This window comes from Hypanus sabinus, chromosome 4 (assembly GCF_030144855.1).
Source record: "Hypanus sabinus isolate sHypSab1 chromosome 4, sHypSab1.hap1, whole genome shotgun sequence".
In the NCBI taxonomy this organism is placed as follows: domain Eukaryota; kingdom Metazoa; phylum Chordata; class Chondrichthyes; order Myliobatiformes; family Dasyatidae; genus Hypanus; species Hypanus sabinus.
Window position 1 is genome coordinate 88,163,474 of NC_082709.1, and position 17,829 is coordinate 88,181,302.

The following is a 17,829-nucleotide window of genomic DNA, read 5'->3' on the forward strand; positions in this document are numbered from 1 at the left end:
TCTGCTGGTTTAGCTGCAAGATACTGTACTTACTATAGCGTCGAACCTTGAGTACAGATTCACCACTTTACCTGTAATTAAACAAAAAGTAAATAAACAGGTGTTCACTTTACCTGAAAAACAGACATGTCAGAGTCCTGCAGCCAGACAGCACAGAAACAGGCCCTTCATCCCTCCATATCCATGCTACCTCATCAAGTACACATCTATGTTATAAACACAAGAAATTCTGCAGATGCTGGAAATCCAGAATAAGCCACACAAAATATTGGAGAAACTCAGCAGGTTAGGCAGCATTTACAAATGGAAATAAAGAGATGGGACTTCTGTTTGAGTCCAGATGAAGGCACTTGGCCCAAAATGTTGGCTCTATGTTCCAAATTAGTTGGAACAAGATCGCAGATGTTGAGACAACAACACCACTCGGAGGACTGTGTCCTAAATCAGCACTTCCAACTCACAGGATGTCCCTAAAGTATAACAAGTTCAAAAGTTCAAAGTAAATTTATTATCAAATTACATACATATCACCATATACAAACCCTGAGATTCATTTTCTTGCAGGTATTCATGGTAGGACAAAGAAATACAATATAATCAATGAAAACCTATAAAAACAAAGGCTGTCAAACATTCAATGTGCAAAGGAAGGCAAATTATGCATAGACAAATAAATAAACAAATAGACAAACACACAAATGGGTACTGCGAACATGAGTCCTTATGAGTGAGTCTATAGGTTGTAGAGTCGGTTCAGAGTCTAGATAAATGCAGTTATCCATGCTAGTTCAGGATTATGGATTGGCATCATCTTTTCCCCAATCTCCATCAGCACAGATACACTACGGCTGTCTGCTTACCTCCCCTGCTCTATTCACATTATACTTATGATTGTATGGCTAACTACAACTCCAATACTGTGTTCATGTTTGCTGGCTACACCTCAGTTGACCAGATCAAAGCTGGTGATGAATTAGCATATAGGAGGGAAATTAAAAATGTAGTTCAGTGGTGCCACAACAACAACCTTGTACTCAATGTCATCAAAACCAAAGAGCTGACTATCGACTACAGGAAGAAGAAGCTGGATTGTCCACAAGCCAGTCATTATTCTGGGATCAGAGTTGGAGAGGGTCAGTAACTTTAAATTCCTTGGCGCTATCACATCAGAGGACCCGTGCTGTGACCAACAGTTAAATGCCGCCACAAAGAAGGCACAACAAGGTCTTTACTTTCTTAGAGTTTTATGTAGATTTGGAATGACAACAAAAACTTTGATAAACTTCAAGATGGACAGTAGCAAGTATCCTGAATGGTTGAAAAGAATACAGAAGGTGGTTGATACAGCCTTGTTTGGCACTCTACCCACCATTGTGCACATTTACAAGGCAGCATCCATCATCAAGTATCACTATCATCAGGGCCATGCTGCTACCATCAGGAAGGAGGTACAGGAACCTTAGATCCCATGCCACCAGGTTCAGGACGAGTTATCACCCCTCAACCATTAGCCTCCTGAACTAACATGGATAACTTCACTCACCACAACTGTGAACTTATTCCACAATCTACAGACTCACTTTCAAGGGCTATACAACTCATGTTCTTTATTTATTTGTACATTGGTTGGTTGTCAGTCTTTGTTTATGTATAGCTGTTCCCAAATTCTATTGTATTTATTTATTTTCCTGTAAATGCCTGTGAGAAATTGAATCTCAAGGTTGTATACAGTGACATATGCTGTACATACTTTGATATTATATTCTACTTTGATGTTTAATTTTACCTTGAGGTATTGCAGTCCCCAGTTCTCTCCACCTTCTGCTAGCTGACAACTGCCAGCTCAACTAACCATGAGTGCTCCGTATCCCACTGGCACTTTCCCATGGTCTCACTCACCCAGCTTATTGACAACAGGCAGAGCAGACACCCTCCTTGACACAAAGATGCCAAGAGCTTCATACACTGTTGACGTCTCTTCCACCAGGGCCACATTCTCATATGTTCCGATCCCAAGCTCTCTAAGAGTCTTCTTCATAAAACTTGGCTTGGGGAGCTTTGAGACCTAGGAGTAATTGCAGACATGGAGAGATCAAGGTCAAAGTCAAAGTACATATACACTCAGTGGCCACTTTACTAGCTATACCTGTACACCTGCTCATTAATGTAAATATCTAATCAGCCAATCATGTGGCAGCAACTCATTGAATAAAAGATTGCAGACATGTTCAAGAGGTTCAATTGTTGTTCAGACCAAACATCAGAATGGGGAAGAAATGTAATTGTTGGGGTGGTTTGAATATCTCAGAAACTGGTGACCTGGGATTTTCACACACAACAGTCTCTAGAGTTTACAAAGAATGAGGCAAAAAATAAAAAAATATCAAGTGAGTGGTAGATTTGTAGGCAAAAATGCCTTGTTAATGAGGGAGGTAAAGGAGAAGGTCCAGTCTGGCTCAAGCAGACAGGTAGGTGACAGTAACTCAAATAATCATGTGTTACGACAGTGGTGCATAGACAACCATATCTGAACGCACAACACATTGAACCTTGAAGTGGATAGACTACAGCAGCAGAAGATCACAAACTCAGTGTACCCTTTATAGGTACAGGAGAACATGAGCTGTAAAGAGTCCTTGAAAGTAATCTGTAGGTGTAGAATCAGTTCAGAGTAATGGTGATTGAAGTCATCCACACTGGTTCAAGGGCTTAATGGCTTCAATAACTATTTCTGAATCTGGTACTGTGGGACTTCTAAACTTTCTACCCAATGGTGGTGGTGAAAAAAGAGATGGGGTCCTTGATGATGGACGATGCTTTCTTGTGTCAGCGCACCATGTAAATATGCTCAATGGTGGGAAGGGCTTTGCCTGTGATGGACTGGGCTGTATCTACCACTATCATAACTTTTCTATTCCTGGGCATTGGTGCTTTTCGGATATTCTGCATCTATAGAAATTTGTCAAATGTTTTTGGTGACTTGCTGAATCAATGCAAACTTCTGAAAAAGAAAAGGTGCTGTCATGCCTTCTTTATGATGACACTTACGTCCGGGTCTCAGGACAGTTCCTTTGAAATGTTAACACCGAAGATCTTGGAGCTATAGACACTCTCCACCTCCAATTCCCTAATGAGGACTACCTCATGGATCTCCACCTTCTTCCTCCTGTAGTCAATAATCAAGTCTTTGGCTTTCTGTTGTTGATTAAGAGGTTTCTGTTGTGGCACCAACTAGGTCAGATCAGATAAATGGATCATTTATAGGGGCCAATAATTCCTCATGATCTATCCCCAGCCCTGGATTCATGAGTCCATTCTTATTGTACTACTTAGAAATCCTCAGTTGGTAGAACATGAACTAGTCAGCAATTGGCTGGTTGGCCAGCTATGACCAACAGATTCCATGGGCTTGCATCCCAATGGAATGCATCCACAGTTTTACCAAGGATGTCAGTCACCTTGTACACTGCTGGTCATGGTACCGATGATAACAGGTTGAACTAATCATGGTTACTAAAGTTATTAAAAGGGATGAGATCACTTTTGTGTTAACATCTTTATTAATCTTGTGATTGTTCCTGAGAATGGAATTAGATTCTTTCTTGCAGACACTAGAGATAATAGATGTTGGAATCTGGAGCAACAAACAATCTGTTTCAGGAACTTAGCAAGTGAGGCAGCATGCATGATGGAAAAAGGAGTATCTTGATGTTTATCTAATGCAGAGCCTTGGCCGGAAACAGCGACCTTCCCTCTGCTTTCACAGATGCTGCCTGGCCTGCTGAGGTCCTTCGGTGACCATTTTTCCTTGCCTTTTTGATATGAACCTGAACACCTTGACTTAACTTCATGCTTAATATCCTCTGTCATCTCTCAGAGAAGGCTATTCAGCACATCATGCCAATGCTAGCTCTCAGAGCAACCATGACTGTCTACATTTCTTGCTACTTCAGTAAAGCAACCAACATAATCAAAGACCCATCGCAGTCCAGACATTTTCTCTTCTCCCCTTTCTCATCAGGCAAAAGATACAAACTCTTGAAAGTGCGTATCACCAGGCTCAAGGACAGTTTCTCCTTCTCTTTTGATTGTTGAATGGACTGTGCCCTCTGGTGCCAGTCTCCCCCACTTTAGGAAACGTATTCCCCATGTCCACCCTTTCTAGGCCTTTCAATAAGAACCCTCTAGTTCTCCCACTGCCCACCTACACTGGAACAATTTAATATAACCGTTTGGCTTATCAAACACCTAAGAAGAGCAATCCCAGCTTCTCCAGGCAACGAACAAGACAAGGTGCACACATCTGCTTTTAAAATGAATGCGGAGGAGACTCACAAAAAGGTGGAAGTACTTCAGGATGCGTTTGTGCGTCAGGATATAAAGCACGTTGCCAGATACAGGGTCGATCACCGGCAGCCGATGGATTTTATTCTTAATTAAAGAGTAAACGGCATCAAATAGACTGTAGATAGGGAATAAAGACAAAGCGGACAAAATCAGATCAGAGAGCAGTAAACGGCAGGCCTCTCAGAACGTGTTTGCTGTTTTTATTTAGAAAAACAGTATAGTAACAGGCCCTTCCGGCCCAGTGAACACACATCACCCAATTACACCCACGTGACTAAATTACCGACCATCCCGCACGTCTTTGGAGTCTGGGGGGAAACAGGATCATTCAGGCAAGTGCATGCAGTCACTTGGAGGATATCCTAGTTACTTACAGACAGCGGCGGGTCGCTGGCACTGTGATAGAGTTATGGTAACCCTGTGCTGCTGCTCTGTCTGTACTGTGCACAAGTTCAAGGTAAATTTATTATCAATGTACACATATTTTACCACCTACTACCTTGATACTCATTTTCTTGCAGGCGTTTACAGTAAAATAAATACAGAAGCATTTATGGAAAGCTACACATAAACAAAGACTGACAAACAACCAACGTGCAAAAGAAGACAAATCGTGCAAATACAAAAATAAGTTACCGTAACTGTGGTGCTCTGTCAGGAGTACCCCATCACAAGACCAGTTACCAGTCAGGTAGCTGCACGCTCACCTCTGAGGCCAGAGTCCGCAGGTTCGAATCCCCCTCCTGACCATAGGGCAGAGTACTCCACTCCCTGGAGAGCTCATTCTCAAGTGAGGAATGAAACAGGACCCAGGAGATCTTGGTTGTCCTTTGTATCCCACAGTGACAGGAGACTCGTGCGGGAGGGATTTTAAAGGCGGAAAAGCCACTGCACTGGGACAGTTCCACTCTCTTGACCTTGGAAGTCTGGGTCCAGGGCTACGAGTACTCATCATAAACTGGGGACTTCCTTAGTTTCAGTGGATAACCATGCCTTATTTTGTGCCTTCTTGTGGCCTCCACTTTCCACGGAACATTGCATAATCACCTTCCTGGATCTCATCTACCCAGTCTGCCGGAGCTGACTTCATATGCTAGGACTGGCATGTCCCTGTTTTACTGGGGTATGAGGCCTCCTGGCTACCTTCACCTTCTTTAGCCTGGCTTGTCAAAGCAGTGTGGCCGCTGCTGTCACACGCGACGGCTACTTGGAGCCACAGGTGGGAGCTGAGTGTTCGATGGGGACCAAAGTGAGTGAGCACGACAAGCCCCTTCACCAAAGATGCTCCCCCTCCCAGACCATCACATGCACCCCACCCATATAGATGTAGAGACATACAACACAGAAAAAGGTCCTTTCGCTGAACTGCTGATGCCAAACAAGATGCCCATTTAAGCTATTCCCATTGCATAGAACATAAATCAGAGCCGCTGGTGAGCACCTTTGCCCCACCTGGCATGAAAGGTGTGATTTCCCACTGCCTACCTATTGTAATTTGATTTCCCATTCGCAGGCTGACATATTAACCCATGTTCTCTAGTACTGCCACGGGGAGCCCACACTCGAGGTGGAGGAGCAAAACTTCATATTCCATCTGCATAGCCTCTACCCTGACAGCAGGAACATTGATTTTGTTCTCTTCCGATTATTTCTCACACCATCCCCCTCTCTTTCTTTTGCATTCCCCATTCTGGCTCCCCTTTACCTCTTCTCTTCTCCTCACCTATCCATCACCTCCCTTTGGTTCCCCTCCTCCTCCTTCTCTTTCTCCCATGGTCCACTCTCCTCTCCTATCAGATTCCTTATTCTTCAGCCCTTTACCCCTTCCACCTATCCCCTCCCAGTTTCCTACTTTATCCTCTCTCCCCCATCCACTCACCTTCCCCCTCATCTAGCACCCATCAGCAGGTACTCCTTCACCCCCACCCCACCACCTTCTTATTCTGGCACCTTCCCCCTTCCATTCCAGTCTCATCCAAATGTCGACTGCTAATCACCCTTGGTAGATACTGCCTGACCTGTTGCGTTTCTTCAACATTTTGTGTGTTCCTCAAGATTTCCAGCATCTGCAGAATCTCTTATGGCCCACTTGATGCCAATTTATGCTAAATGTCCCTCTGTTGTGTATCCCTCTATTCCATTCATATTCGTGTGTCTATCAGACGTCACCAACTTCCACTACTACTCCTGGTCACCTAGGTTCCAGGCATCTACCACTCTCTGATTAAAAAAACCTGTGCCTGACATCATCTTCAAACTTCCCTCCTCCGACCCTAAAAGCATGTCCTCAACCCTGACTCTCTACCCTGTCTCTGCCTCTCGTAATTTTAAATGCTCTATCGGGTCTCCTATCAGTCTCGGATGCTCCAGGGAGACCAACCCAGGTCAGTCCAGCCTTTCCTTACAGCTCATCCCCTCTAATCCAGGCAGCAGCTTGGTGAATCTCTCACAGTCTCCACATCCTTCCTATTATAGACTGCCACAATACTCTAAGTGTGGTCTGATTGAAGTTTTATACAACAGCAACATGACTTCCTTACTCTTACATTGCACATCCTGACCAATGAAGGCAAGTTTTTCTATTCAATACACCTTCCTTACTCCCTTTTCACTCACATAGACATTCTTAGTGAATTATGAACCTGGATCCCAAGATCTCTCTGTACCTCAGTGTTATTAAGGGGTTTGCCACTAACTGTGGACTAATCACAAGCAAGAGAGAATCTGCAGATGCTGGAAATCCAAGCAACACACAAAATGCTGGAGGAACTCGGTAGGTCAGGCCTGCCGTAATGAGCACAGTCCGTGTTTTGTGCTGAGACCCTTCATCAGGGCTTCATGAAGGGTCTCAGCTTGAAACGTCAACTGTACTCTTTTCCGTAGATGCTGCCTGGCCTGCACAACAGAGGTCCCAGCAGTTGGCAGTAGTCTTTCTGGAACATCACTGTTCACTGACTCCCAGCCGGAATAACAGCCTTCCACCATTACTCTCCATCTTCTATGGGCAAGCCAGTTCTGAAATTCACCAGGGTGCCATGTGCCTTGTGAACTGCAGGTGGCACTGTAGAGTAGTGGTTAATGCAGGGGTCAGCAACCTTTACCACTGAAAGAGCCACTTGGACCCGTTGGACAGGTTGCCGACCCCCGGGTTAATGCTACACTTTGCAGTGCCAGCATCAGCAGTCTGGGCACTGATCCGCACTGCTGTCTGTACGCTCTCCCCATGACCAGGTGCTCCAGTTTCCTCCCACAGTCCAAAGACATCCTGGTTAAGGACAGTGAGTTGCGGGAATGGTTTATAGGTGCTGTTGACACTAGAGGGCTGCTCTGAACATAAACCTCGTTGATTTGATTTGACAAATAATGCACTGTATTTTTCAAAGCATGTCTGAGAAATAAAGCTAATCTTAATATTCATCTTTACCTGAGTGTGAATTGAATGTCTCACTGCCTGCATGGTGCCTACCTGAATTACTAGCTTGGCTACAAGGTGCTTTGATACCTTGATGAGGTTTTAAATGTCTCGCTTCTTCCTCCTTCCTTCTCAGTCCTGATGAAGAGACTCCGCCCGAAATATTGTTTGTATACTCATATGCTGCTTAATCTGCTGGGTTCTTCCTGCATTTTGTGTGTTTTGTGGAGGTTTTAAGAGCTTTTTCTTTCAATGCTGACTCCAACCAGGCTCTGTCCCTCAATCTTCCTACAGTATCAGTTTCTTCCCAATAGAACATCCTCAAATCCCATTGCTTAAATGTCCACTACCTTCAGTACAGCAATGTGCGTACAGTGCAGACCTTCAGAAAGATGTCATTATTCTCCAGAACTGCTCTGACTGCACCTCCCAAAACTGCCAAGTCAAGGGCTTTGGGAACAGTGGAATAGCACCACTTCCCAAATTATCCTCCAAGCATGTAGGACAGCTTACGTCTAAGTCTGTTCATCTATCTTTTATTCCATATCCATCCTTTAACCTCCAACTTTATTAACATTTTTATTTATATTTAATTATTTTTATATGATTCTTTATAATTGTTGAATGTTGTTTTTTGTTGCATGCCGTGCCCTGACCAACAGACCACAAAAAATTCCTAATGCGTGTAAATGTTTACGGCGAATAAAGTTGATCTTTCACCCTTGATTGAATGTTCCCCTAGTGCAAGAGATGGACTCCCCAGCTCATGATCTACCTTGTTATGGACTTGTTACTTGTTGGCTACCTGCTCTGCACTTTCTCTGTAACTGTAACACTTTATTCTGCGTTTTGTTGCTCACTTCCCTTGTACTACTTCAATGTATTTTTGGGACAAAATAATTCTGTAAGGATGGCATGCAAAATTATCATCTTCACTGTGCCTCAGTGTGTGTGACAATAATAAGCCAAATTGCCAATTTAAGTCATGAAATATATTACTGGTCCCTCATCCCCATTGGAAATCTCACCCTTACAATCATGTGGGAGAATCTTTACATCAAGGACTGTTGTGGTTCAAAAGGTGATGGTTCACAACCATACTCCCAAATAAAAAGGCCGCTAAAATGCTCCCTCAGTGTCACACATAAAAATGCTGGAGGAACTCAACAGGTCAGGCAGCATCTGTGGAGAGGGATAAAGAGTTGATGATCGGGCTGAGACCCCGATCTCAAACTGAAACATCGACTGTTTGTTCCTCCCTGCCTGTCTGTTGAGTTGCTCCAGCATCTTGTGTATGTTCCTCTCTCAGAGCGATATCTTCATCCCATGACCCTCTCAGAATCATTAAATCATGCTCTATCAAAATAATTTCTTTGGCTCTTCACATCAACACCAATCTTTTTCCATTTGTTACATCTATTTTTAAGAATGAATGGAGAGAAATGTTTACAGAATTCACTATTTGTCTACAATAAAATCAATCCCAATCACACAGAATAATCATTTTACCTGTCATTCGGTGAGATACTGACCAGTTTCTTAAAGGAACCTTGTAAATAAATCTCTAGAGAGAAGGGGAAAGTGAAATCATTCAACTGAACCAGCTTCATCTGAATGGAAAAGCAATGTTCATGACGTTTACTCAACGCAGTGACTTATGATCCATGTCTTTTCAAATAGCCATAATTTCTGATGCATTCCATTTTCTTGTTCTATTTATAAGACCAAAAGAGAAACTGAGGGCTAGGTAGGAGGGAAGGCTGGATTGATCTTAGAGTAAGTTAAAATGTCGATACACCATCGTGGTTAAAGGGCCTGAGCAGTTCTAATGTTCAATGTTCTATGCACAAGCCCCATTCAAGAAGACAGCTCAACCTTTCTTTTCAAAGGAATCAGCATTGCAGTAAAGGATAAAGAAGTGTGGGATGCTATTGAAACGTCTCGGCCCAAAACGTTGACTCCTCTTCATGGATGCTGCCTGACCTACTGAGCTCCCCCAACCTTTTTGTGTGCGTTACTCAGACTGCTTCTCTCAGAACTGGGTGTCTATGAAGTTCTCTCTCTCAAGTGGTCTAGGATGGTGAATGTGGTGAACTACATATACCTGTCTGGACACGCCCGCTGCTGACTGCTCCTGTGGCCCCTCCCACTGACCATGGCTCCTCCCACAGACCCCTGTATAAAGGCGATTGAGGCCTGAGCCCATCCCTCAGTCTCCAGGATGTAGTATGGTGGTCAACTACTGCTTGTTCCTTCTTCCAGTCAATAAAAGCCGATATCTCGCCTCCACGTCTCAGAGAGAGTTATTGATGGTGCATCAGTGATATATCAAATACATTGAGAGTTGACACCAACAATCAGCACAGTCATGATCTATCGAATATTGTAAGGCCTAGATAAAGTGGACATGGAGAGAATGTTTCCAGTAGTGGGACAGTCTAGGACCAGAGGGCACAGACTGAGAATAGAAGGATGTCGGAGCAGCCTCAATGGGCAGAATGGCCTAATCCTGCTCCTATGCCTTGTGGTCTTATGAATGATAGAGGAAGTTTGAGGGGATTAATGTTGTACTGTCGTTCTGCATCTATTGTTCCTCTCACTAGGAATGTGTAAAAAAACTTGGCCTTGTCAAAAACATCCATATCCCATAGGCTAAGGAGATAGGAGATGCCTCCTCTTTGAAAGTCCTTCCAAAAGTACACAAGAAATGGAATGAGAAATTAGACTCATTGACTTGAAATGTTGGCCTTGGGTCCTTCTCCACAGATGCTGCCTGACCTGCTGAGTATTTCTAAAATTTCTGTTTTCACCTGCGGGAATGTTAAATAAAATAGATAGTTTTATAAAACTGAATTTGATTATTGAGTTATAATTAGATTTTAACACCATATCACCATATATCTAGTTTGTCTTTGAGACTGATGAGCTACATAGTCACATTACTTGGATAACAGTGGGTGTTGGGGTAAATGGAATTTTGCAAGTTTGTTGGAGGAGGTGAGATTTTAATTTTCAGGTACATTAGATTTCCATTGTGATGTCCCTTTGTTGTAATGTTGCTCAAGGTTACGGCTGCCAAGGATACTTGGTGTGGATGTATTTAAGCCTTATTCTAACAAGGCACTCGTACTTCTTGGTTCTATCTTTCAAATCTTCTCCCCCCACCACCCCCGAAAAAGATCAACACAATGATGGACCACAGCTCAGTCAGATATGGGGCCATTTGGAGTGACCTGTGAAGTCCCTGGTACCGTGGTAGGTGCACAATGCAGCCACTCCTCAACGGTGATTAGTCAAGCATCAACAGCTTTACTGCAACATTGTCGAGGTTAAGTGTAAAGGAAGGATTCTGACTTGGACAGCAGGGTGGGGAATAAACATTCAAGGAATAGGTAAACAAACAATGCTGGGTAAAAATTAACGTGGACCAGAATTAATCATTGAAGCTTAACAGAGAGGCATGTACTCACATGCGTGTGCACTCACTTCTGACATGGACTAGCTTGCTCACACGTCCTTTTACATGTAGCACAGGCACCAACCAGCATTTGTGTATATACACACTCACATACTGACATACACAAACCCACACACATTTATGTGCGCATGCTTATTCACACACATGCATACACATTCAGGCACACATACCCATTTGCGCACACACACACAATAACATGCACTGACACACCCACGTTCACACGCATGCACACATGCACTCACAGACACTTGCGCACACACTCACGCATGCTTGCATACATGCATACTCTAACGAACACACGTACACACTCAGTGATTCTTGCACTCACTCATGCATGTACAATTGCAGATCCACACATATACCACACATGGGTGTGTACACACACACCTTCGCACACACAGTATTCAGCTCTCGGCCCTCAGGAACCTTCTCACCTCTCCAAGTCTCAATCTTGTGTTCCTCCAACTGATAGATTTGCACCTGAAAGAAAAAACTTGACCTCAAATTCTGCCTTTGCATACTGGTTGTTTATCAGTCTTTATTTATGTTTATGTATAATTTTTCATCAATTCCGTTCTGTTTCTTTATTTTCCTGTAAGTTCCTGCAAGGTAATGAATCTCAGGGTAGTATATGGTGACACATTCATACATTGAAAACAAATCGACTTTGACTTTGACCCTGATCAACTTTTAAGAAGTGGCTTCTCCCAACAAAGGCTCAGCATCAGCCTGGGAGGGAGCAGTGAGTCAGCCTCTCAGGTTCAGCACTCCCGGTGTATCTCCAGGAATTTCTACCCTCCAGGACAATGTCAGCTGGGAGATCTAATGTATCTAAATTCCCCTCCAATGATGCAAAGTTTACAAGGAAGGAAGTTGACAGGATTGAGGAACTGAGCTGCAGGCAAAGGTTGAATAGGTTGGGTTCGTGCAGCTGAGGGTTTCTGATGAACTGACCATCTCTAGGTGTGCACAGCAGGAATATTTAAGATGTCAATGACACCATAACCTAATACCATTGGAATTTATTTCCTGGAGAGATGAGGGGAGATTTGATCAGGGTATAGAAAATTATGAGAGGCACAGACAGAGTAAATGCAGGTAGGCTTTTTTTCCACTGAGGATGGGTGAAACTAGAACTGGAGGCCATAGGTTAAGGATAAAAGAAGAAGTATTGAAGAGGAACCTGAGGGAAATTCTTTCACTCAGAGGGTGGTGAGAGTGTGGAACAAATTGCCAGTGGAAGTGGTGGATGTGGGTTTGCTTGCAACATTTAAGAGATGTTTGGATAGGTACTTGGAGGGGAGGAGCATGGGGGTATTATTCAGGTACAGGTCAATGGGAATAGGCAGAATAATGGTTTGGCACAGACTAGCTGGGCCGAAGGGTCTGTTTCTGTGCTGCAGTGCTCTGTGAATCTGTCACTCTGTGATGACACTCACATTACCTATTGTACCTCCCATACAGCACACTGCAGGCGCTTTGGCCTATGATGCACTGAACTTTTGCCCACCGATCACAGTCTAATGCTTTCCTCCTGCATAATCTTCCATTTTTCTTTTATCCTTAAATAGTTGTTAGCTTCGCTTCACGAACGAAGGTTTAGGAAGGAGGGTGGCCCATGTCTGCATCCTTCGACCTGCGCAATGGCTTTTCAGGTGGAGTGCAGTGTGCGCAGTACTGGCCCCACCCTTTACACTCGGGGTTCATCTGCCATAGCCTAGCAAGCTGGGACGGTGACAGCGAGGTCCTTGGGTCGTAGGAGTTACGTCGGAGTGTCCCTCTCCCAGGTGGATGGCCTGACGAGCCCCACCTGCCCGGGTTTGGAGACAGAGTTGCCCTTCTCTTAGGCTGGCTGCCAACCAAGGCTAACGAGTCCAGCCTACCCAGCCAGTTATAACGCCGGACACTCGGTCGCGCCGTGACGTAGCGAGCTCAGTGGAAACGGGGGGCACTGACGAGAAGGTGTTGCTACGGACACAGTAGTGTAGGAGAGGCCATTTGCAGTGCCGTCCTGCCTAGCAAGCCAGACAGTGACCATGCGGTGATCACTACACCGGGAAAGGAGAGGCGATGTATTGTGCGTGCACTTTCCCCGGGTGAGTGGGACATTAGATCCCCAGTGCGCCAGTGGATGTGGGCGATACACTGTATACAAATATCATCTATTACTTCCTTGTGATAAGAGCAACAACCTGAACCTGTCTCCTGAACAACGGAGCACCTTCCCTACACAGACTGCGTAGTTCATGAAACCCTAATGTTATTACAGCACCAGCAACTTGGGTTCAATTCCCACCACTATCTTAAGTGTGTCCTCCCCGTGACTCCTTGTGTTTCCGTCGGGTGCTCCAGATTCCTCCAGCATTCCAATGACATGTGGGTTAGTGGGTTAGTTGGTCAGATGTGTGTAATGGGGTAACACAGGCTCGTTGGGCTGGAATGGCTTTACTCTGTTGTATCTCTAAATAAAATTTAACAATCTCACTTCTACCTTCTCAAGCTTAACTCAGGGATGTCTTGATGGTCTTGCCAAGTCCTATGAATGAACTGTTTAAGAACAAAATGATCCGGACCTACAGGGTTATGAACACAGCCCATTCCATTGGGAAAACCAGCCTCCCGTCCATTGACTGTATACAGTTCCTGCTGCCTCGGTAAAGCAGACAATGTAATGAAAGACCCCATCCACTCTAATCATCTCAACAGCATGTACCCCTGGTTTAAGAACAGCTTCTATCCAACTGTTAGAAGGGTGATCCTCTAGTCCGACAAGATGGAATCTTAACATCACAGTCTATGCTTGTCATGGCCTTGCAGCTTATCGTCTGCCTGATCTGCACTTGCTCTGTAAACGAAGGTTATATTCTTCATTCTGCTGTTTTCTGTAACCTCAGTGTACTGATGTGATGAAATATCTGTATGGATGGCACTTACCTGGCACATGTGACAATAATAAACCAATTCAAAGATAAACTCTTGATCTTCAATCTACCGCGTAGAACATGGAACACCACATCACATTACAGGCCTTTGGCCCACAATGTTATGTCAGCCTTATAACTCACTGTGAGGTTAACCTAGCCCTTCCCTCCATTTTCCATCATCCATGTGCCTGATGTGTTTGCCTCTACCACCACACTCAGCAATGTGTTCCCCGCACCAACCACGTCTCTGTAAAAAAACCTTATTTCTTAATGACCTGAGCACTTTATTTGTCTACTTTCACTGTGCTTTCTCCAAAACTGTAACATTATACATACTGCATTCACATCTTGTTTCCTTTTCTACTGCCTTGAGGTTCTTACATAAGGAATAATCTGTATGGAAATAAGAGCTCGTCACTGTATCTTGGAATATGTGACAAAGCATTCGAGCGGCAGTTAGGGCAATCACATTACAGCACCCGTGATCATTGATTCCGGCCGCTGTCTGTCGGGAGCTTATTCATTCTCTCTGCAACTGCGTGAGTTTCCTCTAGGTGCTCTGGTTTCTTCCCACTACCCAAAGATGTACAGTTTAGGGTTAATGAGTTGTGAGCATGCTATGTTGGTGCTTGAAGCACAGCAACACTTGTGGGCTGCCCCAGCACAACCCTTGCTGATTTGATTTGACATAAGTGATGTTTACCATATAACCACATAACAATTACAGCACAGAAACAGGCCATCTCGGCCCTTCTAGTTCGTGCTGACGCTTACTCTCACCTAGTCCCACACTCAGCCCATAACCCTCCATTCCTTTCCTGTCCATATACCTATCCAATTTTACTTTAAATGACAACACTGAACCTGCCTCTACCACTTCTACTGGAAGCTCATTCCACACAGCTACCACTCTCTGAGTAAAGAAATTCCCCCTCGTGTTACCCTTAAACTTTTGCCCCCAACTCTCAAATCATGTCCTCTTGTTTGAATCTCCCCTACTCTCAATGGAAAAAGCCTATCCACGTCAACTCTATCTATCCCCCACATTATTTTAAATTCCTCTATCAAGTCCCCCCTCAACCTTCTACGCTCCAAAGAATAAAGACCTAACTTGTTTAGCACCCTGTAACTTAGGTGCTGAAACCCAGGTAACATTCTAGTAAATCTTCTCTGTACTCTCTCTATTTTGTTGATATCTTTCCCATAATTCAGTGACCAGAACTGTACACAATACTCCAAATTTGGCCTTACCAATGCCTTGTACAATTTTAACATTACATCCCAACTCCTATACTCAATGCTCTGATTTATAAAGGCCAGCATACCAAAAGCTTTCTTCACCACCCTATCCACAAGAAATTCCACCTTCAGGGAACTATGCACCATTATTCTTAGATCACTCTGTTCTACTGCATTCTTCAATGCCCTACCATTTACCATGTATGTCCTATTTGGATTATTCCTACCAAAATCTAGCACCTCACACTTATCAGCATTAAACTCCATCTGCCATCATTCAGCCCACTCTTCTAACTGGCCTCAATCTCTCTGCAAGCTTTGAAAACCTACTTCATTATCCACAACGCCACCTATCTTAGTATCATCTGCATACTTATTAATCCAATTTACCACCCCATCATCCAGATCATTAATGTATATGACAGGCAACATTGGACCCAGTGCAAATCCCTGAGGCACACCACTAGTCACCGACCTCCAACCTGACAAACAGTTATCCACCACTACTCTCTGGCATCTCCCATCCAGCCACTGTTGAATCCATTTCACTACTTCAATATTAATACCTAACGATTGAACCTTCCTAACTAACCTTCCATGTGGAACCTTGTCAAAGGCCTTACTGAAGTCCATATAGACAACATCCACTGTTTTAACCTAGTCAACTTTCTTAGTAACCTCTTCAAAAAATTCAATAAGATTTGTCAAACATGACCTTCCACGCACAAATCCATGCTGACTATTCCTAATCAGACCCTTTCTATCCAGATAATTATATATACCATCTCTAAGAATACTTTTCATTAATTTACCCACCACTGACATCAAGCTGACAGGCCTATAATTGCTAGGTTACATAATTACATGTAAGACCATAAGAACATGGGAAATAGCAGCAGAATTAAGCCATTTGGCCTACGAGTCTGCTCTGCCATTCCATTTAGACTGATTTATTATCCTTCTTAACCTCATTCTCCTACCTTCTCTCCATAACTTTTGACACCCTTATTAATCAAGAACCTATTAACCTCCACTTTAAATATACCCAATGACTTGATCTCCACAGCCATCTGTGGCAATGAATTCCACAAATCCACCACCCTCTGGCTAAAGAAATTCCTTCTTATCTCTGTTCTAAAGGGACTTCCCTCTATCTGCACATGTGACAAATTATGTTAAACTTCATCTGATCTTTAATAAACCAATTACTAATTAAAATAATCAGTAACTTCCATACTGTTTTGTCAGTGTACTAACACGTTCCCTTGTACATATATTGAGGTAAGATAATAGTTATTAGCAGTATACAACAAAGAGATAAACCTGATTTTTTGTTTTACTTGACTGAGGAAAGTTAATTACCTGGTGTTAAAAGATTTTAAAAAAGTCTGTAGATGCTGGAAATCCACACATACACACAATGCTAGAAGAAATCAGCAAATCAGACAGCTTCTTGGAAAGGAATTAGCAGTCGGCATTTTGGGCCGAGACCCATCGTTGGCGATTTAATCCTTTTTCTAGATGGTGCCTGAACTGCTGAGTTCCATTATGTCAGTAATACTGCTCTGAACTCTGAGTTCGTTCCCTGTCAGAGGCATCCCCATCTCATCCGAACTGACACCTTGCAGTGGTGAAGGAGTCAGCAGGGGTCACTTGATGTGCTAATCTGTAGATTTGATACCTGTCACTGTCAACGAGGAGGACTTGAGGACTGCAGGAGGAGGAACTGGTGACCTCATAGCTCACATCAAAACAGCCACACGGCTTTGCCGTATTTTGGGATTAAGTTGATTGTCACAGTTCCTCATGGAAGAACTCATGACCTGTCTTCTTCTCATTACTACCATCAGGGAGGAAGTACAGGAGTGTGAAGGATCAAGGATCAACTTTATTCACCATGTACATTTACATGTATTAGGAATTTGCAATGGTGTGTTGGTCAGGGTGTGCGACATGCAACGGAAACAATAACATCAAAAATCATAAAGAATAAAGAATTAAATAAAAATAAAGTTAGAGACTAAAGTACAAATATGGAATAAAATGCACATGAATAAATAAATACCATTATAAAAACTGATTTTTAAAGCGTTTACACTGCAGTGCAGTAATGGGGAGGGCGGGGGTGCCTAACCAGAATGGTTGATCAGATTAACTGCCTAGGGGAGGAAGTTAAGGTAGCATGTAGTCTTTGTTTTAATAGCTCTATAATGCTTTCCAGAAGACATACACTCAAGGTTTTAGAAACAGCTTCTTCCAGCTGCCATCAGATTTCTGAATAGTCCATGAACACTACCTCACCATTTCTGAGCTCTTTTTCCACTACAGTACTTATTTAACATATATATATATATCTCCTGTATTGTAATTTATTCACCTTGGTTCTGAAGAACTCAGGACTCTCTTAAGGTTAACTTTCAGGCTGAGTT

At 43.4% G+C, this 17,829-nt stretch overlaps 1 protein-coding gene across 2 annotated transcripts in view; it reads right to left on the reverse strand.

Moving 5' to 3' along the window:
• The window catches only part of LOC132392979 (5'-AMP-activated protein kinase subunit gamma-1-like), a 57,818-nt gene that overhangs the window by 18,811 nt on the left and 21,178 nt on the right, over nt 1–17,829 (reverse strand). For both annotated transcript variants that reach the window (XM_059967623.1, XM_059967622.1), the window contains exons 6-10: nt 11,672–11,717; nt 9,269–9,323; nt 4,336–4,462; nt 1,900–2,065; nt 34–71 (exon numbers count right to left, since the gene is read on the reverse strand). In XM_059967623.1, coding sequence (XP_059823606.1) covers nt 34–71; nt 1,900–2,065; nt 4,336–4,462; nt 9,269–9,323; nt 11,672–11,717 — 432 coding nt within the window. The remainder of the gene's footprint in view (nt 1–33; nt 72–1,899; nt 2,066–4,335; nt 4,463–9,268; nt 9,324–11,671; nt 11,718–17,829) is intronic.